General features: G+C 42.6%; 1 protein-coding gene across 1 annotated transcript; it reads left to right on the top strand.

Annotated features, from left to right (window-relative positions):
• The first annotated feature begins 13,859 nt into the window (after window positions 1-13,859).
• On the top strand, window positions 13,860-14,840 carry LOC138737291 (melanocortin receptor 3-like). Its single transcript, XM_069888043.1, has one exon. The coding sequence runs from the start codon at window positions 13,860-13,862 to the stop codon at window positions 14,838-14,840; it is 981 nt and encodes a 326-aa protein (XP_069744144.1).
• Window positions 14,841-24,969: the final 10,129 nt, after the last annotated feature.

Consider the following 24,969-nt stretch of genomic DNA (forward strand, 5'->3'; position numbering starts at 1 on the left):
AACCTATGCCTTTACTTTGCAACTCAGTGACTCAAATTCAAATTATAAATCAGTCAGATTTCTTTCATTTTTGTCTACTTAGTTACACCTAATCTAACCAATAATTTGCAGTTAATTCTCCTCCCACAACGATCATACAAACTCAATTCTAAATTCTAACTTCCCAAAAATCGATTGGCTTTTGTGACAATAATTCAGAAAGTATGAATACAGTTAGAAGTCAAATAATACTGTTCAATTATAATGTTGTTTAAAAATCAAGAGGGCTAAAAATCAAAACAACTCTTTGGAAAAATGACAAAAACCGTTAACACCAATTAGAAAAGGCTGTGCAGCCAAGAATGTAAGTGGATTCAGAACATAGACAGCTCGATAAGTTGTGCTGGTTTTGGTTGATATTCTGGTTTATCCAATCACAGTCATCCTACACTACCACCTGTACATATGTACATATACACATTGGTGATAGAATCTGTGCTATCACATTCACCCCTTCTTTGAGAACCGACCCCAGGGTGAATGGAGGTTAGGGGCTGTACTGGTCAGGGGGCCTGACCATCAAGCGTGACTGCCGTGGCGCCGGGATTGGGGTCGCCGGAGTTGTGTCGCCGGCAGGCCCATAGGGTGCAGCCGCTGCTTCACTCAATTCCCCAACGGTGTTGTCGACAGTCTGACCTGAGCTGGTGGGGTGTTGCTGGTCCCTCTATTCATTCACATGACCTGGGGGAGAAAGAATAGTGGGAGGTTGGGTTAAAGGCACTGCTGCGCCTGATCCGGCTTGGGCTGGGTCCCTTACCGAGACTGTGTCCTCCCGTCTGTCCGGGCACTCAACATAGGTATAATGCGGGTTCGCATGGAGCAGAGTCACTCAGTCAACCAAGGGATCGTTCTTAAAGTACCGGACGTGGCGTCATAAAAGGACTGGACCGGGAACCGTGAGCCATGCTGGTATGGTCGTAACTGACTCGGATTTCCTCGGGAAAGAGAACATCCTTTCATGGGGGTGGCATTGGTCGCAGTGTATAGGAGGGTGCGGATGGAGTGTAGGGTACTAGTGAGTACATCCTGCCAGCGAGAGGTGGGGAGACCTTTGGACCGGAGGGCAAGCATAACTGCTTTCCAGACGGTGGCATTCTCTCTTTCGACTTGCCCATTACTGCATGAGTTATAGCTGGTGGTCCTGCTTGAAGCAATATCATGCTCAAGAAGGTACTGCCGCAGGTCTGCGCTCATAAACGAGGACCCCCCGTCACTGTGGATGTAACTGGGGTATCCGAAGATGGAGAAGATGCAGTGCAGGGCCTCTATAACTGAGGAGGCAGTCATGTCCGAACAGGGCACAGCGAATGGGAAGCGGGAGTACTTGTTGATGGCCATAAGGATGTATGTGTAACGGTTGGTCGACGGTAGGGGCACCTTGAAGTCTACGCTGAGACGCTCAAAGGGGCGGGTGGCTTTAATGATGTGGGTGTTCTCCAGACGGAAGTAGGGCTTGCACTCAGCGCATACTAGGCAGACTCGGGTCATGGGCAGGGTCAACCATGTAGGGCAGGTTACGAGCTTTGACAAAGTGCGCAAACCTAGTGACCCCTGAATGACAGAGCTTCTCATGGAGTTTCTGCAGCCTGTCCAGTTGCATGTTGGCGCAAGTCCCCCTGGAGAGCATATCTGGCGGGTCGTTGAGTTTACCTGGTCGATACAGTATGTAATAATTAAAGGTGGAGAGCTCAATTCTCCACCTGGCGATTTTTTCATTCTTGATCTTACCTCGCTGCGTATTGCTAAACATAAAGGAGACCACCCATTGATCGGTCAGCAGCGTAAAGCGGCTGCCAGTGAGGTAGTGTCTCCAACGATGAACTGCTTCGACTTTGGCCTGAGCCTCCTTCTCAACAGAGGAGTGTCGGCTCTCAGGACCCTGGAGGGTTCTGGAGAAGAAGGCTACCGGCCGGCCGGCCTGGTTCAAAGTGGCTGCCAGTGCAAAGTCAGACACATGGCTTTCGATATGGAACGGAATGGACTCATCGATGGTGTGCAGCGTTGTCCGATTTGATGCAGTCGAAGGCCGCTCTAGCTTCGGTTGACAGGGGGAAGGAAGTGGTCTTGATGAGTGGCCATGCCTTGTCGGCATAGTGTGGAACCCATTGGGCATAGTAAGAGAAAAAGCCCAGGCAGGGTCTGAGTGCTTTCTGGGTATGGGGGGAGGGGGCAAGTCCATGAGAGGATGCATGCGATCAGGGTCCAGCATGACCACCCCGTTCTCCACTACACAACCCAGAATTGCGAGCCGAGTGGTCCGGAAGACACACTTGTCGAAATTGTAGGTCAAGTTCAGCTGAGTTGCAGTCTGAAAAAATTTCTCAAGGTTGGCATCATGATCCTAGAAACATAGAAACATAGAAGATAGGAGCAGGAGTAGGTCATTCAGCCCTTCGAGCCTGCTCCGCCATTCAACGAGATCATGGCTGATCTTAAAGTTCAGTACCCCGTCCCTGCCTTCTCTCCGTAACCCCTAATTCCCTTATACTGAAGAAATATATCTAATTCCCTCTTAAATATATTCAATGAACCTGCCTCTACTGCTCTCTGTGGCAATAAATTCCACAGATTCACCACCCTCTGGGTAAAGAAATTCCTCCTCATCTCGGTTCTAAATGGTTTGCCTATTATCCTCGAACCATGGCCCCGGGTTCTGGACTTCCCCACCATTGGAAACATCCCCTCCGCATCCATTCTGTCCAGTCCTGCCAGAATTTTATATGTCTCTATGAGATCCCCTCTCAATCTTGTAAACTCCAGCGAGTACAATCCCAATTTGTGCAATCTTTCCTCATAAGTTACTCCTGCCATTCCAGGTATCAGCCTGGTGAATCGCCTCTGCACTCCCTCCATTGCAAGAACATCCTTCCTCAGATAAGGCGACCAAAATTGCACACAATACTCCAGGTGTGGTCTCACCAAGGCTCTGAACAGCTGCAGTAAGGTATCCTTATTCCTATACTCAAACCCTCTTGATATGAAGGCCAACATACCCTTTGCCTTTTTAACTGCCTGCTGTACCTGCATGCTCGCCATCAGTGACTGGTGCACAAGAACCCCTAGGTCTCTCTTCACTTCCCCATCTCCCAATCTATTGCCATTCAAATAGTAATCTGCTCTCTGGTTTGTATTAGCAAAGTGGATAACCTTACATTTATCCACATTGTAGTGCATTTGCCATGTATCTGCCCAGTTCCCCAATTTATCCAAATCACACTGGAGTTTCCTGACCCCCTCTTCAGTGCACACAACCCTTCCTAGCTTAGTGGTGTCTGCAAATTTGGAGATATTACATCCAATCCCCTCATCTAGATCATTAATGTAAATGGTGAACAGCTGGGGTCCCAGTACAGATCCCTGTGGCATCCCACTGGTCACCGCCTGCCACTCAGAAAATGAGCCATTTATCCCAACTCTCTGTCTTCTACCTGCCAGCCAGTTCTCAATCCACATCAATACTTTGCCCCCAATCCCATGAGCCTTGATTTTGCATGCCAGTCATTTATGTGGGACCTTATTGAAGGCCTTTTGGAAATCCAGGTACACCACATCCACTGGCTCTCCCCCATCAATTTTACCTGTCACCATCTCAAAGAATTTCAATAGATTTGTCAAGCACGATTTACCTTTTGTAAATCCATGTTGACTCTATCCAATCCCTTCTCTGCTAGTCATATGCTCCGCTATTACATCCTTAATAATGGATTCCATCATTTTGCCCAATACTGATTATAGGCTCACCGGCCTATAATTCCCCGCTTTTTCTCTACCCCCCTTTTTAAATAGTGGGGTAACATTAGCTACCCTCCAATCCATGGGTACTGATCCTGAGTCTATCAAGTTCTGGAAAATAATTCTTAAAGCATCTGCTATCTGAATGTCCACTTCTTTAAGTACCTAGGATGTTGATTATCAGGCCCTTCGGATTTATCGGCCTTCCATCCCTTCAATTTCCCCAAGACCATGTCCTTAGAGATACTGATTTCTTTCAGCTCCTCCCTTGCATTAGTCTCTATGTTTCCCAACATCCTTGGGAGGTTATTTGTATCCTCTCTTGTGAAGACAGAACTAAAGTAAGAATTTAATTGGTCTGCCATTTCCTTATTCCCCATTATATATTCCCCTGATTCTGACTGCAAGGGACCTACTCTGTATTTCACCAATCTTTTCCTCTTGACATATCTATAAAAGCTTTTGCTGTTGGTCTTTATGTTTGCTGCAAGCTTACTTTCTTAATTTATTTTTGCTCTCTTGATTAATCCCTTTGTCCTCCTTTGCTGCATCTTGAACTGTTCCCAGTCTTCGGATTTGGTACTTTTTTTGGCCAATTGATATGCTCTCTCTTTGGAACTAATGTCTCTCTAATTTCCCTTGTTATCCATGGTTGAGTCATCTTTTTTGGTTTATTTTTATGCCAAACCGGTATAAGCGATTTCTGCAATTCTTCCATGAGATCTTTGAATGCTTTCCATTTTCTATCCACCGTCAACCCTCCCCATAAACACCACCCAATCAATCTTACTCAACTCCCGTCTCATACCATCAAAATTCCCTTTATTTAAATTCAGGACCTTCGTCTCGGTTTTCATTTCTTCACTCTCCATGTCGAGTGAGAATTCGATCATATGTCATCGCTCCTACCCAAAGGGCCTCGCACAACAAGATTGCTGATTAGCCCCTTTTCATTACATAATACCCAGTCTAAAATGGCCTGCTCCTGAGTTGGTTCCTCGACATATTGGTCTAGATAACCGTCCTGTAAACATTCAAGGAATTCCTCTGTGTCATGGCCGCAGGTGGTGACATTGTCCAGATACAGGAAAGTAGCAGTCAGCCCATTCTGGTCCACCATCCAGTCCATTTACCGCTGGAAGACTGCGACGCCATTTGTGACCCCAAAGGGTGCCCTGAGGAATTGATACAGCCGCCCATTCGCTTCAAAGGCTGTGAAAGGTCAGTCTTCTCAGCAGATCCGGAGCTGATGATAGGCTGAATGTAAGTCAGTGGTGGAAAATACATGGTATTGTGTGATCTGATTCACCACATCTGTGATCCGTGGAAGGGGGTACGCATCCAGGAGCATGAAGCGGTTGATCGTCTGGCTGTAGTCAACCACCATCCACTGCTTCTCCCCGTTTTTAACAACCACTACCTGGGCCCTCCATGGACTCAAGTTAGGTTCGATAATGCCCTCATCCAGCAGTCTGCACACCTCGCTTGTGATAAATTTCCTGTGTTCATAACTATATTGCCGGCATTTGGTGGCCACAAGCTTCCAGCCAGGGGTGAGATTTGTGAAAAGCGCTGGCAGGGCAACTTGGAGGGTGGAGAGACTACAGGTGAGGCCCCAGGGCCCGGGTTGGGCAGCTTGGGCTGCCTCTGACAGGAGGTTTCCGGGGTGGAGTGGTTACAGACAGAGAGTGGAGCGTGAGGCCCCCCAAAGTGCAGGGAAATGGTTTGAAACTGGTACTTAAAATCCAGTCCCAGCAGAGCAGGGGCGCACAATTGGGGAAGGACTAATAGTTTGAAGTCTGTGAACGTGATGCCCTGGACTTTCAGAGTTGCCACGCAGTACTCCTTTACCCCAGTCAAGAGCGATCTGGTCGCCGATGAAATTCTCTGTGCAGTGGGGAGAATAGCCAGTCCGCAACGGTGGGCCAAGTCTGGGCAGATAAAACTGTCAGTTGACCCCGAGTCAAATAAGCAATTGGTATAGTGTCCATGCATTTTAATCAGTTCCATTGTTTTTGTGAGAGTTTGGGGGAAGTTCTGGTCAAGGGTTATTGATGCAGAGACTTGTAATGTAGACAGAGGAGTCCTGCATGATGACATCATGCAAACAGTTGGGCCTGAAAAAAAAGTGTCGGGGAGTTGGTGTTGCTGCCTGCAGCCAAAGGCAAGTGTTGGGGGTCGCTGCTTGCCATCAGCAGTGGGGCGGTCAGCGGTGGCGCGGTCAGCGGTGGGGCGGTCAGCAGTGGGACTGTCAGTGGTGGCAAGTCCCTGATCGGCAGCATCGGGTCCCCGGTCGGCAGAGTCGGTGGGTAACAGGTTGGCAGCATCGGTGTGTCCCTGGTCCGCAGCGGTGGGTCCCTGGTCAGCAGTGGCGGCGGCAGGTCCCTGGTCGGCAGCAGCGGCGGCGGGCGTAGAGGTCAGGGCTGGGGCCTGGTCAGACGTTGCTTCGTGAGGTAGGGTGAACGTCATTGCGGCAAGGGTGGGTTGTACCTTCCGCGCTCGGTGTCTGCCCCATGACGTCAGGCACTGCCACGCGGTGGAGTCCTTGCTCTCATTGGATGAGAGCTCTGAGAAAGAAGTGCTTGAAATGCAGAGTGGCGATTTGGCTTCCATGAGGCAGTGAGTTTGACGGTGGCCATTTTGGAGTGAGAGACTACAGCAAAGTGGCCGTTTTTAAGGCACTTCTGGCACCTGGCTTTTCTCGCCGGGCACTGGGACCTGCTGTGCTTGTTCCTCCCACAGAAATAACACTTTGGGGTTGCATCGGGCAGCGTAGCAACAGTAGTAGGGTAGAGGGAGGGCATCCTACTCACATCAGAGTGTGGGGTCCAGCCCCGAGAGTACACGTTCATACTTAAGACCGCAGCCTCCATTGTCTCTGTGATCCAGATCATGTCCTCTAGGTTTTCTCCCTCGTGCTCCAGCAGGCGCTGCCTCACCTCATTCATTCGAACCCTGGCCACATAGGCATCCCAAACGAGATCATCTGTGGTCTCCACAGCAGTTCTGTCTGTGCAGGCACAGTCCCTGCCCATTGCCCTTAGTGTCTGAATATAAGCTTTACAGGACTCACTGGCCTGTTGCCTCCTTGTAACAAGTTTGTACCGAGCATAGACCCTGTTCACTGGTCGCTCATAGAGCCCTTTCAGCACCTTCATGGCTGCAGCATAAGTGGTCGCATCCTGGACACTCTGGTAGACTCTTGGGGACACCATAGTCATCAATATTAGTAGTCGATGGTTGTCCTCTATCGCGGCAGGATCAGAGAGCTGTAAGTATGTTTCGAAGCATCTCACCCAGTGCTTAAAGTAATTCGAGGCTGTAACTGACTGTGGGTGTTCCAGCCGTAGCATACGTTCCATCCCTTCAAAATTTTTTAGTGAATAAAATTGTAGTGCGCGTCGAAAGAACCAAAGGCTTGTTGATCCAAACCAAGGTTTTTATTAACTAAAAGACTGGATCATATCACACGTAGGTCGACCAGTCCAGAATGACCTGGTCTGGCTAGGAGCAATCCTTTAAGACCTGCCAGTAGGTGTGGCTACACTCTCAGCCAATCACAGTCATCCTACACTACCACCTGTACATATGTACATATGCACATTGGTGATAGAATCTGTACTATCACAGCTTCCACATAGATCTCAATGATGCAGCTAACAGCTGAAAATCATACTGGCAATAATAATAACAATACTGTATGTAGTGCTAACGATCAACCACATTAGACAGAGAGTTGTGATTAATAGTCTTTAATCACCTTAAGGTATCAGCACATCTCACATGTTGCTGGCCTAATTCCAAGGCAGGTAGTGAGGGAGGACTTTGGGTGTAACAGCCTTTATAGGGATTTCTGAGAGGGAGGAGTCACAGGTTCAGGGGTGCAGGCCATCTCATACAATACATACATACATACATACATACATAGAGTGGTTGCACCTCACTGTAGAGATGCGTACACTTAGAGTAAAAACTATACTAGCACTCATAATATTAGTGAACAGACCATCACTGTACTTAAGCAGTTAAACAGGAAAGTCTGCAGATGCTAGGATTAGAGTGCAACACAGAAAAGTGCCGGTGAAACTCAACAGGTCTCACAGCATCTCTCGGAAGTAAAGGGTAACCAATGTTTTAGGCCTGATGCCATTTCAGCCCTGAAAAGTTGGTTACCCTTTACTTCCTATAGATGAAGCATGACCCGCTGAGTTTCTGCAGAAATTTTGTGTATTACACTGAACTCAAGTAAGTTTCTTCATCCCCGATCATTCAGGAGGCATCTCGCATCATGCAGGTCTGTATCGTATACCTTGTCAATAATGTGTGTTTCAGTTCCATTAAGTGGTTTTGAGTGTCACACACAATAAAACAGAAAATTTAAATACTCAACATACTCACCACTTCAATCAATTACTAAGGAATATTGCTTAACTTAACAGCACTAATGGAGCAGCTGTTAATCAACAGCATACAAAACTCAAGAAATTTACAAATGAGCATTAAATGTCAGAAAGAATGTGCAAATGAAATTGTGTAGGCATTTCTATTATAAGGATATTGTTGGAAATTTTCTTTCAATGTTTCATTTTTTTCTTCCTTGGTTTTTCATGTACTCTCTCTCCAAAGCAAAGTGAAGGAATCACTAGAGAAACTTGATTTGTTCTCTTTGCTGTGGCAGTCAGTTCAGATTACAAAGTTCAGAAAAGGGTAAGGCAATTTGTCCGATTGGTTTCCAGATTGCTGGCATGCTGTCATTGGGAGTATTTCTAACTGTCTGATGGACAAAACTGAATCTGTGATTGCTTCCCATTTCCTCAATTGAACATTTAGGCCAAAACTGAATAGATAACTAATGAACTGTTAGCAATAAGGACATAACTTGCTGGATATGCCAGCCAGCTAGGTGGGATCCGTTGGAAGATAACCAGAGTTAATATTTTACGACACTGGCCTTCCACCAGATAAAGATGTTGGGTTTATTTTTTAGACAACGATGATTCCTTGGCCAAATAGAAATATAATGTTCTAAAAATGTTTCATGATTCAACATTAAGCTCAAGACAAGTTTATTATCATCTCATTACACAAGTGCAACCCAACCAAACCGTTCTTTCATCCTTGGTCCAAAATGTGCTGCCACACAACCAGACACAACATACATACAGGCAAGCAAAATATATGCAGGACAAGTATACATAGATCAAATTAAAAAATAAATATTGTTCAGTAAATACTAAAGTCTGTATGAGATTATACAGTTGGGAGAAGAGGGACACAAGTTTGCAAAGATTCTGCAGGCCTGGTGTAAGAGAGGAATGAACCATCCACTGGAAAATACTGAAAATCCCATGGATGTTTGGAGGGTCAGAGTTGCCTACATAAACTGAGGTAAAGGTATGGCATCCAAATGACTGGTAAAGTTATTCTCAATGGATCAATTAGAATCTGCAACTGGTTCATCCTGCTGAAGTAGTTTGGAGATGAAAAATATTTTTTGCCCCTTGGAGCAGATTCTTTGATCAGAATCGTCATCTGGAGGACAAGTGTCCGAGATCCATATTGATCATGAAGCAGTTTGGGCTTACCGATGTAAATATGCAGGGTGCATTGAAAGTCTGGCATTTCGCTTACCTTGAAAAGTATCCTTCTCTTTTCCTGTAGTTCCTTCCAGATCACCAGAAGACAGACATGGATGGTGACTGTTTCCAGTGTGGGTCTGTGAGCCCTGGAACTTGAGTGCAAGAGAGTGAGAAAGTGTGAGAGAAACAACAAATCAGAGGAAGAAAGAAAGATAAAAGCTCTATTTGCTTGAAGCACCTGAGCACTTCTCAGTTACCTGAGAAACATTTCCAATACGTGTCCTTCATTACCCGCCTACCAAAGAGGCAATTGTGTCATATATAGCACAACTTTTAAAGAATCTAAACACTACTCACATTAGAAGAAAGCATTAATAACTTAAAAGATGAAGCACAAGACAACAGTCTATTTCTATACACAGTATATGCCCACCTCACTGACAAAAGGCAAAGGAGGAAAAACCCAACACCCAACCCCAACCAACCAATTTTCCCCTGCAACCGCTGCAACCATGTCTGCCTGTCCCGCATCGGACTTGTCAGCCACAAACGAGCCTGCAGCTGGCGTGGACATTTACCCCCTCCATAAATCTTCGTCCGCGAAGCCAAGCCAAAGAAAAGAATATGCAGACTGACAATGAAATCTTGTAATAAGTCATGAATGGAGAATTCTACACAATATTATAACTACTCCAATGGATACAATTACTTTATAAAGCATCTGTGCTTCAAGAAAATGTATTGCAAAGGACCAGGGTTTCAGGTAACACCCTTGACATTCCATAGAGTTGTAGCTAATATAGCTCAAATGTACCATTTGACAAGAAGCACTGATCTACTCTGAGTAAAGAACACACTGAATTTTGTATGATCTGATTGTGTTTTAATGGACACGCTGCATTGAGAAGCTAAGGATCTCATGTCACCGTTAATTTCAATGGATACACTCTGCAACCAGCATTAACTTACAAAAAAATGGTTCACACGATCAGAAATTGATTGCGGAAGCATGTGTTAATCAATGTGATACTTTGTGCAGGAGCTGCCTTAACATTGTTTAAGACTGCAGAGAATTTTCACACAGCCACACACGTGATGATAAATCGAGAGAAGCAGGAGGGACTCAACAGGTCAGGCAGCATCTTTGGAAGGAAAAGGATGGTCATATTAGACTAGGCACAGAAAGAAAGAATGAAGAGTTAGGGCGGGCAAATAAGTCATATGTTGCTAGACAAAGTGAAAGTGGGAGAGGTGGTATGGGGAGGTAGGGAGAGGGGAGATCACTGGAAAGGTGTGGTGGGGGTGGTTGAGCAAAATACAAATACAAGAATGGACGAGGAAAATGGGAACAGCTAGAATTAGTGGAACCAAATTAGGAAATGGTGACCCTAAGTTGGAAAATTCAATGTTAATGTCATTGGCTTGTAGACTCCCCAGGCGGAACATCACACGGTGTTCCTCTAGTTTGTTCTTGGTCTCACTCTGGCAAAGGATGGGCCAAGGACAGGCATGGTTTGTGTATGGGAAGAGGAATTAAAATGGCCAGTAACTGGGAGTTCTCCCATGTAGGTCAGTGGAAGAACGTTATTTAAAAACTCAGTGCATCAATGGGCATTAAACATACTGTAGCTTTACACTATATTTTCTTTTTCTGAGTGGCTGGTTTTGAGAAGTTGGGAGTGGTCCAGGGGTAAAAACAAAAATGCCATTCTAAGGGAAGACTCAGCTAGAAGTTTTGACAAACACAGCTGTGGGTGTGATGTGCCTGAAACAACACAATTGGTTCATACTTGTTATGCACAGAATTAAATAAAAATTCACACATTTTATTTCTCAGATTTTATTCTTTGATATTTTACACACATGATTTTCTAGATATTCAAATGCAAGTTTTAAGTCTGAAATATCATCTTCAATCCTCCCATATACAGTAGAAGTCCGATAATCCGGATTTTCAGAGTTTCTGGATTCTTGGGCAGTACTTTTAAAATTCAAATTTAAGGAGGAATGAAGCTGCATTTGCTGGTAGGTGGAACACTTGCAGCATCTACTGCATCTCCTTCACAGCTTGATGCTTCTTTTGCTTTCTTTCAGTACTTTCATATATCACCTTGTTTACAATTTTGTACCTTCTTTGTGATAAGATCATTCTGTACCATGTGCACATACATGATGTCTTGAAGACTAAAGCTATGGTTCTATTCCACAAATGTAATAGCTGTTTCCATGGATTTTTCTGCAGTAACCTTTTTTTAATATTGCAAAATGTAGACTTTCTGATGTTTCCATTAGAACAGAATAGCTCACTCCACATTCTAGTTTCTTAATTATTTCAAGCTTTTCACTTAATTTCAAAGTGTTCTCCTTTCTCTTCATAATGTGATTATCTACTATGGGAAGGATTATTATGGGTTTGTAAATACAAATGCTATATATCTGTGCATCTGTAGTAATTTCACATGCACACTCTCCCACAAAAGCCAGCTAAATATAAAAAGTTTGAGAGTTTTCAAAAAGTCCGGATTCTCGGGTGGTCCAGATTTCTGATAGCCCGATTTTTGGACGTTCTACTGTACGTGTGTTTGGTAGGTAATTTAACACTATATTGCAATGACCATGCTGCACCAGGAATTCTCAAGATTTCAGGCAAACTCTAACTTGGACCTTGAACATCTACTCACCAGAGCTCCTGGCGCTTCGACTGTGAACTCCAGCATTGACCCAGTCTACCTATCTGCAGGAGATCCCGACACTGATGCCATTGACTCTCACCTGAGCTCCGGCCACCCTCAGGCCGAAGCTTCTCGGAAGCCTGAGGTCCCCGCTCTGATCTCAGCCTAGTAGCATCAACATGATACTTGTACAGTATCAGTGGGTAAAACAACAACAAAGAAGGGAAGATTTTTCAAGCATGAAATAAAGTTTAATTCTTATCTCGAGTACATGAGCGCTCTGTTGAATTCAAAATGGCGCTAACAGCGCATTAGAATCCCACTTGAGCATGGCAGGTAAAAAAAAATTCAATTTTTTTTATCTTGTAACATTATGTCGCCGCGAAAGTTTTTCGTGGATAACTGGCAATTTCAGTTTATTGGCTTTTGGATAATCAGAAACTTACTGTATCAGATAGGAAAAATTTTAAGTGATTTCACCCAAAATCCATAAAATATGCCCAAAAGTGTTCAGGAAGCAAAATCTTTGTTGTCCAGTGTGATCGGGGGGTTTTGCTTAAAAATATGTTGACCTATTGAGTGAAACAGTGGGGTATGATGTTTAATAGTTAAACATGCTAAATAAAATAAAAATGACTGAATAAAAGCCAAAGTTTCCAAACTAAAGTTTTTTTCGAAGTCATCAATCCTTGAAAGTTTTTGTATCCTTGGAATGATGAAATGATGGAAAGCACTTTTAAAGTTGAAGATCGTATAAGGGTATATCTTTGATAACAAATGCTCAGACCATTCCAGCAAGAAGATAAACGAGTGTAAAATCACCATTAGATCAAAGAACACGTCCATATCTTCTGTTATCAGACTACCATACTAGTAAAATAATATTGCCTTTCCTTAGTTGCACTCAGTGCTGCATTTTTAATTGCTGTACTGTGTTTGAGTTGGCTAGCTCAACTGCTTGCACAATGAACTTTCTCACTGTACCTTGGAACACCTGGCAATAAATCTGAATGTGAAATAATGCAGCTAACCAAAAAGCAATGCTTGTTTTAGCCCATTTATTTTGATACTCTTTTATCCCAGGACTTTCCTCTCTCTCTCTGTACTGTATGTGTGTGTGTGCGCACGCGTGTGTGTGCGTGTGTTTATAGATGGGATAGTGCCCCTGTATTACCTCCAGTCTGTTAGCCTGTATTCTGATCTCTTCCCCTTCTTCCCTTCCCCCTCCACACAACTTTATACTCAGGCATTTTTCTTGATTCTTGATGAAGGGCTCAGGCCTGAAATATTGCTTACCTCTTACTTCCTATAAATGCTGTGTGACCTGCCAGGTTTCTCCAGCACTTCTGTGTTTTACAGTTTTGCTCATTTGAAAACAACCGCTGACGTGCACAGTCGACTCATGACACAAGAGGGCACCAAACAACAATAATGCGATACGACCATCAAAGAGCATGAAGACTGTCCCACATTTCAAGAATGCAGCTGCCGATTGGAGCAACAATTCTCTGCCATTCATCCATAACCTTTACATTTTAAATCTCTAAAGCATAGGGAGGAGCTGTTGTCTGCCAGTGACTATAAATGCACTGAACCATCAGGTAGCAGTTTGAGGGAATGGAACAGATGGGAACTCTCTGTTCTGGTAATCTAGCAACAATAGGTCTTGCTGTGGCTTGACAGGAATCAATAACAATTCACCAAAGTTATGAAGAATGATGTGTCAACTTCAAGCTTCTGCGCTCTGATTTAGTGGCACTTTTCCCACAATACTGGCGTGGAAATTCATTCCTTTTAAAAGCTTTGCTTCTGACAATTCAACTCAACCATTGTCGAGATGAATGCCACTTGCTCTATATTCTTCTTGCAACTGCCGTTAATGAATGGAACAGAGACTCTGAATGGAAGCAGCATTCCGAGCAACATGAGCGGCACGGGCTTCTGCGAGCAGGTTCCGATTAAAGCTGAACTGTTTTTCACTCTGGGAATCATTAGCTTCCTGGAAAATGTCTTGGTCATCCTAGCAGTCCTTAAGAACAAAAACCTCCACTCTCCCATGTATTTTTTTCTCTGTAGTTTAGCAGTGGCAGACATGCTGGTAAGTGTATCTAATGCCCTGGAGACGATCGTGATGGCATTTTTAAAAAACGGCTACTTAGTGGCAAATGACCGGTTTATTCAGCAAATGGACAACGTTTTTGATTCAATGATCTGCATTTCTTTAGTGGCATCAGTGTGCAATCTGTTGGTTATTGCCATTGACAGGTATATCACTATCTTCTATGCTTTGCGCTACCACAGTATCATGACAGTAAAGCGGGCTTTAATTTTGATCATAGTTATCTGGATTACTTGTATTTTCTGTGGCATCATCTTCATAATATATTCAGACAATCAAACCGTTATCATTTGTCTTATCACTATGTTCTTCACTATGCTTTTCCTCATGACTACTCTTTATGTCCACATGTTCATGCTGGCTCGTCTACACATTAAACGAATTGCCACCCTCCCAGTCACCGGTGTGGTCCGTCAGAAGACGTGCATGAAAGGGGCCATTACCATCACTATCCTGCTTGGGATATTTGTCATCTGTTGGGCTCCTTTTTTCCTTCACCTCATCATGATTATATCATGCCCAAAAAACCCATACTGCATCTGTTATACATCGCATTTTAACACGTACCTGATTCTCATCATGTGCAATTCAGTCATTGACCCGATCATTTACGCCTTTCGAAGCCAAGAGATGCGCAAGACATTCAAAGAGATCATTTGCTGCTATTGTATGAATCTCAACTTTTGCTGTAAGTTGTAACTTTGTCTGGTACAAAATACTGTGAGGATCAACGGTCCATTTGCTCCGAAGAGATACTTGAGCGATGTTTGAGACAACAACCAACATGAGAGTGAACAAAGGAGATGTGGGCAGAAAGCATGTGGACAAAACATTGGATGATGGAAACCCAGAACTACAGAAAATGTAAAAGGCCAAAAGTACTTAATCTCTTGCGATTCGTCTTGCAGGCTATCTACTTGTGTTACAAAAATGCAAAGTGGTGGGTGATGATCAATATATAATCACCAATAATTATGAATGTAGATATATGCCAGAATGACCCTTAGGTTTCTTTAATAGACAATAGCTTAATATGTTTGACATTCTAATACTTGCAGCTGGCTGCTGAAGACATTGCACTGTTTGATGGTAAGAATGATGTACAAACATGTATTGCACTAACTTGTGAATATTTCAAGCCATTTCTAATTTAATATTCAGTCCTGCTTCATCTTTTGGCATTCTACTAATTGCTACTACTTGATATCAATGTTCAAGCAAGCTGATCAAGTAGCACAAGACTGCAATTTTCTCTGTGATTAGTTGCTTAATTTTCTGCTTTGTTACACTTTGTATAATTTATCTCAGATCTTTGAAAGCAGAGACTATGTCTGTGGTTGGCAGTGAGTTGCACACCAAGTCTTAGAATTACCTATTTTATATTCAGTCAAGTATGTAGCCAATGTGATTGTCAACTTGGACTCCTGAGCCATTCATGTGTATATAAACCAATTATGATCCATGGGAGGATCTCAAGCAGTGCCAGTGGGAGAAAAAGATTGGTCAACATTTCAACACGAAACTCTTCACAAAGACGTGTAAACAACCATAAAGGTCTTTGATGATGCTTAACCATTTTCGATTGATCCCTTAGATGAAACATATTGTTGGTCTCAAGGTTCTGAGCTTCATATGATTTCCTGCAAATTTCCCAGAAGCACTTTTGAAATTACAACCAGACTTTAATGCACAATGAGAAACAGAACCTCTCATCTTGAACTTCATCAGAAAAATAGGCTTAGTTCAATTACAGTATTTGTTTACTGTATTATTGCATTAACTGCATGTTTATGGAATATGTAATAGGTATATTAGAACCTCAGAACTTTACAGTGCATTTTTTCCAACAATGTTAAGCATAATTTGCATGAACATTGAGCTGTTGAAACTATTTTATCATACGTAAAGATTAAATATATTGTGTATCTTCAGCATTGCTGTTGAGTTGTGCACGTCTTATTTGTGGAACTACAATAGAAGAATTCAGAGCAGAACTCGACAGAATACATATATTTTTGAGTCTTGTTTTTGGTGACCCTACATCGGATACTGTTGCCAAATTAGACCGAGACATTTGTCAAGCAATTTTGAATACACGATTGAAGCTACATTGTGTGTCATGGCAATGCTTCAAATATATGAAATATGAATCACTAAGATTATATTTGTATACAAAAAAAATGTACGGAAATCTTGGAAATACATTTGGCTGTTTAATTGATGTCCTTTTAATTTGTTATTTAGTACCAAGTTAATTTCTAACCTCATATCAATTTAATAAAGACTACAAAGTAAGATTTTTTTAAAAAGAAAACTAATACCTTTCCTCTTTGGTACTGCACATCACCTCTGTCTGACCCAATTTTCTCCCTCTTTTGGCAGAAATTGATGATGCAATTTTTTTAAAATATGTTTTTAAGGCACAATTAATACCTCAATCAAACAATCAGCTTTTTTTTTATGTAACCTAAATGACACCAGGCTGATCCTGATTATGGAACAATTTTTATTGTTAAGTGGCTCAATCATGTTCTCAGCCTAAGTTCAGACCATCAGGGAAAGAGGGTGTCCTGCCACTAAACTGAAAAATCTGAGGGCAATGTATGAAATTCTCTCGCCATGGGGCTCAGTTGGGCATCAGAGATCTCATCCACAACCTTAGTCATGGGCATGCTCATTGTAGAATAAGATGCCAAAGGAAACTGTGATGTGGTTAAGAATGGGGAGGGGGTGGTTTTAATATTTGAAATTATTCCTAAGTCGGCTTCATTCATGTGGATAATAATACCTTTGGTATTGTATTTTAATCAGCCTTCAGTTACTGTAAAATTGTTCTCTATCATATATTATAATTTAATGAAATTGTCTCTTTACTGTCCCAGTTAAATCCAAAAATAATAACCATGTGATTAAATTTTAGATTTTATTTATCTTTATTTTTGGTTAAAAGTTTGATCAGGATGTATAAACTAGATAGGATAGTCTGTGTCTCAGTATTACAGAAATGTGTATTTACATACTGTATACGAAACCTTGATGGCATACCATGTTTCCAAAATATTATGTGTACCCTTCATGTTTTATGCCAATCAATTCCACTTTGCAGAATGTAACTGTAAACTGCTGTTTAACTGCAAACTTCAATGCTAAAGACTGAGCCCTCGGTGTTAAGAATTCATTCGTGTTTTCTGTGCTGTGCAATAATGTCTGCTCTATTCCAAGCAGCTTTGCCCAATTCTGAAATATGAACCTTATATCAATAAAGAGGTTATTCTAACTTACCCTGTTTCGCTTTTTCTCTTTCTGAATGATAAAACATATTACAGTGGATTCTACATTTGTAACTCATATGCATTTTTATTTGGTTTAGTCTTTTAAAACAAATTTGTGCCTGAACAATAATAAAATAGATGCCAATTTAAATAAACCATATATTAAATTGAGAATGATAAACAGCCTGTCACAGACATTGCTCTATAAATTTATTCCATTTTTTTTCTTAGTAATAGGTGTTGCTTTGGAGGTAAAATAGTTCAGGAGGCAGTCATTTGAAATACAGTAGATACACGAGCCTGCAGCTGACGTGGACTTTTTACACCCTCCATAAATCTTCGTCCGCGAAGCCAAGCCAAAGAAAAAGAAAAGAAAAGATACATATGGTGAATCCATGGCCCATTTTGCATCTTATCTTTTTTTGCCTTTCAATGATGCCACTAAAATGACAATTAGGCTGGGTATAAATATTGGCGATCAATACGCTATAAAAAAATTACTGCGGCATTCTGTCAGTAATTACTCACTTCGTCTTGAGGCTAGTGAGATCTTGGGCCATCCTTCCTTCTTGGAAATAGTGCCAATTTTGGCTCATCAAAATAGTTCTGGTGTAGTTATATATAGAGAAGAGTGAGTGGTTGAAGTTAGTGTGAATAGATTCAGAATTTAATAGACAAGGATACGAATACTCTTTAACTGGGTAAATTGGACTTTGTATCAGCTCGAAAGGTGATTATTTCTTTCAGTAAGGGGTGATGAGCTTTTACGACCTAACTGTCCGGGTGGCCAACTGCATGTAAACATTCCAATGAATCATTATTTTTAAAAAGTACAGGATGACAACAGGCCCTTCTGGCCCATAAGCCAGTGCCACCCAATTATACCCATGTGATCAATTAACCTACTAATCCCGTATGACTTTGGATCATGGGGATTGTCCCCCATGAGTTATTGTGCCCCTCCCACCCACAGCACTAGCATCAGCACCTGATCGGAGGGAGGGCGAAGTGTGACAGCAGGGATCGGAGAAGGTTCATGACAGCTAAGGCACCCACACACCCCCTCACTAAAAGACTTTTTGAAAGTCAGTTTGTGCCCCTCGCCACGGTTACCCTAATGCCTCCCCAATTAGACTTGTTCTGATGCCGACCTTGTTGGATCATGGGAAAAGACAAGAGCACTCAGAGGAATCCCATGCGATCACATGGAGACAATCTAGTGTTCTTACAGACAATATCGGATTCGAACCTGAATCACTGGCACTGTAATTGCACTGTTAACCACTTCACTAACTGTGCCGCCCTTTTAGAGAGAACAGTGCTAATCACTCACAATGACTATACTGAGGTAACATTTCACCTTCTTAATTGAAAAAACAGGAAGGTACTACTGAATCAAAGGCTCGCTGTTCTAAGGGATAATTCTTTTTTTTTTAATTAATTTACCACACATGGATGTGGATGTCAGACCAACATTTCATGCCATTCCCAAATTCCCTTCACAAGATGTGGTGAGTCGACTTGTGAACCACTACAACCCTTGTAGTGCAATACTTTTTAGATAAGAGTGTTCCAAGGACAAAACATGTTCAAGTCAGGATGGTGTAATGTTTAAGAAGAGCCTGTAGGTGGTGCTATTTCAATCAGTATGTTATCATATACCCATTCATGGATTTGGGAGCTGCTTCAGCTATACAGTGCACTCTGGAGAAACAGTCTGCAGATCATAGAGGTGGGCTGTCAATTGAGCAGGTTGCTTTATCCAAATGGAAAAAACCTTCCAGAGGGTTGCTAGATTTGCACTCTTCCAAGCACAGATTACTCGTGACAATGTTTCATCGATGGTGATAAATATTTGTGTGTTTGAACCTGCATCCCCCACACTAGGGCAACCAGTTTATGATATTCAGCAAATATCAAAACAAAAGTTCGATCTATTAAATGTACACATATTGTAGGTCAGTAAACAATCTTTTACATTTGCAAATGTATTTGGGATTTAATCTATGCCAAGCAAAATTCAAACTGACATGTTAAGGCAAAGGGCAAGATTGGTAAAACGAGTTTATACGTTCTCCCCGGGTCTGCGTCAGTTTCCACCAGATGATCTGCTTTCCTCCCACCCTTCAAAACATACAGGGGTTGTAGGTCAATTGGGTGTAATTGGGCAGCACCGGGCTGTGGGCTGGAAGGGCCTGTACTGTGCTGCATGTCTAAACACAAATTTTAAGGAACTCCGGTTGACATGGGACATTGAGCTGCTGGTCAAGAAAAGGGAGCCTTACATCAGATATAAGAAGTCCAGATCAAGCAAATCCCTTGATGAGTAAAGAAAATGTAGGAGTACACTTAAGAAGGAAATTAGTAGGGCGTAAAGAATGCATGAGAAAGAGCTGGCAAGCATGATAAAGGAGAATCACAAAAGATTCTACAGGAATATTAACCCTTTGGACTCTGGTCAACCAGGACACGGAGCATGTACACTTGTTGGTAGTCTTGGAAAACCAGGACCATGGAGTGCATGCAATTGTTGGTAGTTCTGGAAAACTGGGACAAGGTTATATGCGCTTGTTGGTAGTCCAGCAAAAATGGAGACATGTTTTAAGAAAAAAAAAGGCAACTAGGGAAAGAATTGACCCTTTTAAAAATCAGGAAGACTGTCTTTGTCTGGAGCCACCGGAGATGAGTGGGATTGTGAATATCTCTCATTAGTCTTTACTGTAGAGGAGATCATGGAAGCCGAGGAATTGGAGGAGATGCTGAACCATATTAGAACAACCAGGGAGGTGATCTTAAGAGTCTTGGGACAGACTAAAGTGAACAAATTCCCAGGGTTTGATGAAGTGTATCCTTGCACCTTGTAGGGATCTAAGGAAGAAATTGTAGAAGACCTTGCTGAGAATTTTTTTTATCATCGTTGACATTGGGTGAAGAATCAGAAGACTGAAGGGGGGAAAAATATTTGTGACTTTTTTAAAGGGGCAACAAAGACAAGTCAGACAAGAACCGGCCAGTGATCTTGATGTCAGTGGTTGAAAAATTATTGGAGAGGATTCTCAGGAACAGGATCTACCAGCATTTGGAGAGCCAGGGACAGTTTGGAGGTATTCAGCATGGTTCATACATACCAAGATGTGTCTCATGAATCTAAAGGACATTTTTGAAGAGATGACCAAGATGGTTGAGAAGGCAGGGGTATTTACATTGTATATATGGACCTAAGCAAGGCCTTTGACAAGATGCCACATGGAAGGTTGGTCTGAAAGGTTAACTCACATGGGATCCAAACTGAGGTGGTCTGTTGCATTCAATCTGGCTCAGTGGAAGGAGGCAGAGGATATTAGTGGAAGGATGTTTTTTTTTTATTGAAGCCTGTGTTTAGTTAGTATGTCACGAGGGGTCAGTACTGGGTCCACTGCTGTTTGTCATTCATATTAACGATTTGGATGGCAATGTAGTTGACTTTAACTGGCTAGTTGTGTCACTGTCTGGTATGAAGGCGCCAACTCTCAGGACAAGAATAAACTTCAAAGGGTTGTTAACTTGGCCTGCAACATCACAGGAACAAGACTTCACTCCATCGAGGACATCTACATGAGGTGGTGTCTTAAAAAAGCGGCCTCTATCCTCAAAAACCCTCACCACTTAGACTATGCCCTCTTCACTCTGCTACCATCAGGAAAAAGGTACAGGGGCCTAAAAATGAGCACTCAGTGGCAGAAGGACGGCTCCTTCCCCACTGCATCAGATTCATGAATAATCAATGAACCAAAGACACTGTCTTACTTTTCGTACACTATTTTTTTTTATTATTATTGTACGGTGGTTCCTAAGAATATTTACACTGTGACACTCCTGCAAAATACTGAATTTCATGACAATGAATTCTGATTCTGATCTACTCTTGTTACAGAGTAGCAATTATACTCTGTAACAGTTCTACTCTTGTTACAGAGTAGCAATTATACTCTGTAACAGTTCTACTCTTGTTACAGAGTAGCAATTATACTCTGTAACAGTTCTACTCTTGTTACAGAGTAGCAATTATACTCTGTAACAGTTCTACTCTTGTTACAGAGTAGCAATTATACTCTGTAACAGTTCTACTCTTGTTACAGAGTAGCAATTATACTCTGTAACAGTTCTACTCTTGTTACAGAGTAGCAATTATACTCTGTAACAGTTCTACTCTTGTTACAGAGTAGCAATTATACTCTGTAACAGTTCTACTCTTGTTACAGAGTAGCAATTATACTCTGTAACAGTTCTACTCTTGTTACAGAGTAGCAATTATACTCTGTAACAGTTCTACTCTTGTTACAGAGTAGCAATTATACTCTGTAACAGTTCTACTCTTGTTACAGAGTAGCAATTATACTCTGTAACAGTTCTACTCTTGTTACAGAGTAGCAATTATACTCTGTAACAGTTCTACTCTTGTTACAGAGTAGCAATTATACTCTGTAACAGTTCTACTCTTGTTACAGAGTAGCAATTATACTCTGTAACAGTTCTACTCTTGTTACATGTGTCCTTAACTGCATTTGATGTTGTTCCTGCAGTTTTGAGGTTAATAGACACCTCCCACTAATTCTTGGCTCCAACCAGACTGATTCCACATCTTGACTTTCTGAGCCAATATCCTTTCTTATTCTTACTCTGATGTGATATTTATTTCTCATTTCTGATATGTTTGTTTCTTGGTACCATTTTATTATATTCTACCACATCTTCAGCAAACAAGAACTTATGTGATGATTATACTCACACCATGCATTTATATCTAATTGCAGATATTACCAATACAGTGTATTTGTAACATGAAATGATTTAATTCAGTAATATGTCTGATCTTTGTAACTGTAAAATTAAACCCCTAAAGGCTTTGATGGTTGCATCAACTGTCATTATTGCACCATTAATGTGCAAATAAAATAAATCAGCATTGACTTCCTTGCTTTGTACATATTGTACCTGGCAAATTGTTCTAATGAAATATCAATTAGTTATTTGCCACTACAATATTAACTCTATATTTATTCCACATGCACTGTAAATGAATTCAGTGCTGCTTTGAACTGAAGGAGTAGCACGGAATTATCATGACTCCTGCCTTTCTTTTAATTTCCCATTAACTATGCCCGTCTATTAGCTTTTATTTTGTTATCACTTTATTTTTGCTTGGCTGGTTAAAACAATTCTTTCACGATGGATGCGAGAAGTGACAAAGTAGGAAAGAACAGAAAGAAAGATGAAAATTCTACAGTGTTTATGGAGTCTGCTTTGTCTATTGAAGCTATCATTTTACTGATGGACCAGCTGGTTAAATTTTTGACTTACAACATACAGTGAAGGAGCAAGAAGATCGTATTACCTACTTCTGTCATTTCAGAGAAGGTTGGATGTGTACATGGAGGTGAGGGGGGGGGGGTTTGGAGGGTTATTGGCAGAGAGCAGGAGGTTTGAGCTAGTGGAATTGTTCTATTGAACCGGTGCAGACTCGAAAGGCCGACATGGCCTGTTTCCACTCCGTGAATGGTTATATATATGATTTGGAATGTGATGTGGAGAGATTGATTCAGACAATGGACCATCTTGAACAAAGTAAATTTGAACTTCTTCAAACCCAATGACACGGAGAATTATCAACCGGTACATGCAGCTCGACGCATACCCCCTTCCCCGCATATCTGATATGGTCAACCTGATATTTTCCATGACTGACCTAAAGTCGGCACATCACCAGCTCCCGATCTGCCCAGAGGACTGCTTGTACACTCCATTCGAGGCGGATGGCCACCTCTACCACTTCCTCCGAGTCCCTTTCAGCATCACGTATGGGGTCTCCGTCTTCCAGCGGGTGATGGACTGCATGGTGGACCACTATAATCTGCAGGCCACCTTCCCATACCTAGACAATGTAACCATTTGCTGCCACCACCTGCAAGATCATGATGCAAATCTCCACAAGTTCCTCTGGGCAGCAAAATGCCTGAACCTTACTTATAATGAAGGCAAAGGTGTGTCCGGACAACACGACTAGCCATCTTCAGCTGTGTGGTCAAGAACGGCATCATTCGCCCTGACCCTGACCGCATGCATCCACTGCTGGTGCTACCTCTCCTACATACCCTCAAAGCACTGAAGAGATGCCTCAGGTTCTTCTCATATTATGCTCAAGGGGTCTCCAATTATGCAGACAAGATTAACCCATTGGTCAAAGCCACCACGTTTACCCTGCTGGAAGAGGCCCAAGCTGCATTTGACTGCATCAAAGACAATATCACCAAGGCAACTATGCGTGCCATAGATGAGTCCACACCATTCCAATTGGAGAGCGATGCATTCACTTTGCCCTGGCTGCCACACTCAACCAAGCAGGCAGACCCATTGGCTTTCTCTCACGCACCCTCCAGGGCCCTGAAGTTCGCCACTCCTCTGTTGAGAAGGTGGCCCAAGCCATCGTGGAGGCAGTACACCACTGGAAGAACTACCTCGCCAGAAGACAATTCCCTCTCCTCACGGATCATCAAGCGGCCACATTCATGTTTAATAATAAACAAAGGGGCAAAATCAAGATGGAGAATTGAAATGTCCGCTTACAACTATGACATCCTCTATCGGCCTGGCAAACTTAACAAGCCCCTGGATGCTCTATCCTGTGGGACCTGTGCCAGTGTCCAAATGAACAGACTGCAGACTCTCCATAATAACCATTGACATCCTGCTCAGAACCTACCATACTCTGTTGAGAAAGTCCAGTCAATTACTAAAAACCAATCAGACAAGGTGTACCTGATCAAAGATACCCGCCCTTTTGAGCACTTAAGCATTGATTTCAAGGGAAGCCAAGCAGAATGCTTACATCCTTACAATCATCAATGAATACTCCTGTTTCCCTTTTACCATCCCATGCACAGACATAACCACAGCCACAGTTATCAGGGCCCTCCGCAATATCTTCACGCTCTTTGGATATGCTGGTTTCATCCACAGTGTCTGGGAGACCTCATTCATAAGTGATGAGCTGCAGCAGAACTTTCTGGCCAGTGGCAACACCACGAGCAGGACCACCAGCCACAACCCATGGGGAAATGGGCAAGTGGAAAGGGAGAATGCCACAGTCTGGAAAACCATCCTCCTGGCAGTGAGATCACAGGGCCTCCCCATCTCCCAATGAATTCCTCCCAGATGCATTCTACTCTGTCCAGTCACTTTTATGTATGGCCACCAACAACACATCTCATGAACGGATGTTTACTTTCCTGAGGAAGTCTGCATCAGGGACTATGCTGCCCACCTGGCTTACCTCCCCAGAACCAGTCCTGTTTTGGAAAAAAAACAGGTATTCTAAGACTGATGCACTGATCAAGAGGATCCACCTCCTCCACGCTAACTTCCAGTATACCTACGTTGTTTTCCCTGCAGGGCACGAGCATGTCTTGATCCAGGATCTGACACCATCAGGTGCCTCTCCGATCACCACTGACCACCAACAGACACTTGCCCCCCCCCCCCAGCTTCTTCCACGGGGGTCCCTGAGCCTGCAGCTGACC

Source organism: Narcine bancroftii, chromosome 6 (assembly GCF_036971445.1).
Source record: "Narcine bancroftii isolate sNarBan1 chromosome 6, sNarBan1.hap1, whole genome shotgun sequence".
NCBI classification, from domain to species: domain Eukaryota; kingdom Metazoa; phylum Chordata; class Chondrichthyes; order Torpediniformes; family Narcinidae; genus Narcine; species Narcine bancroftii.

Bases quoted from the DNA above. Each gene is read 5' to 3' on its own strand.
- LOC138737291 (XM_069888043.1), top strand. From the start codon at position 13,860: ATGAATGCCACTTGCTCTATATTCTTCTTGCAACTGCCGTTAATGAAT.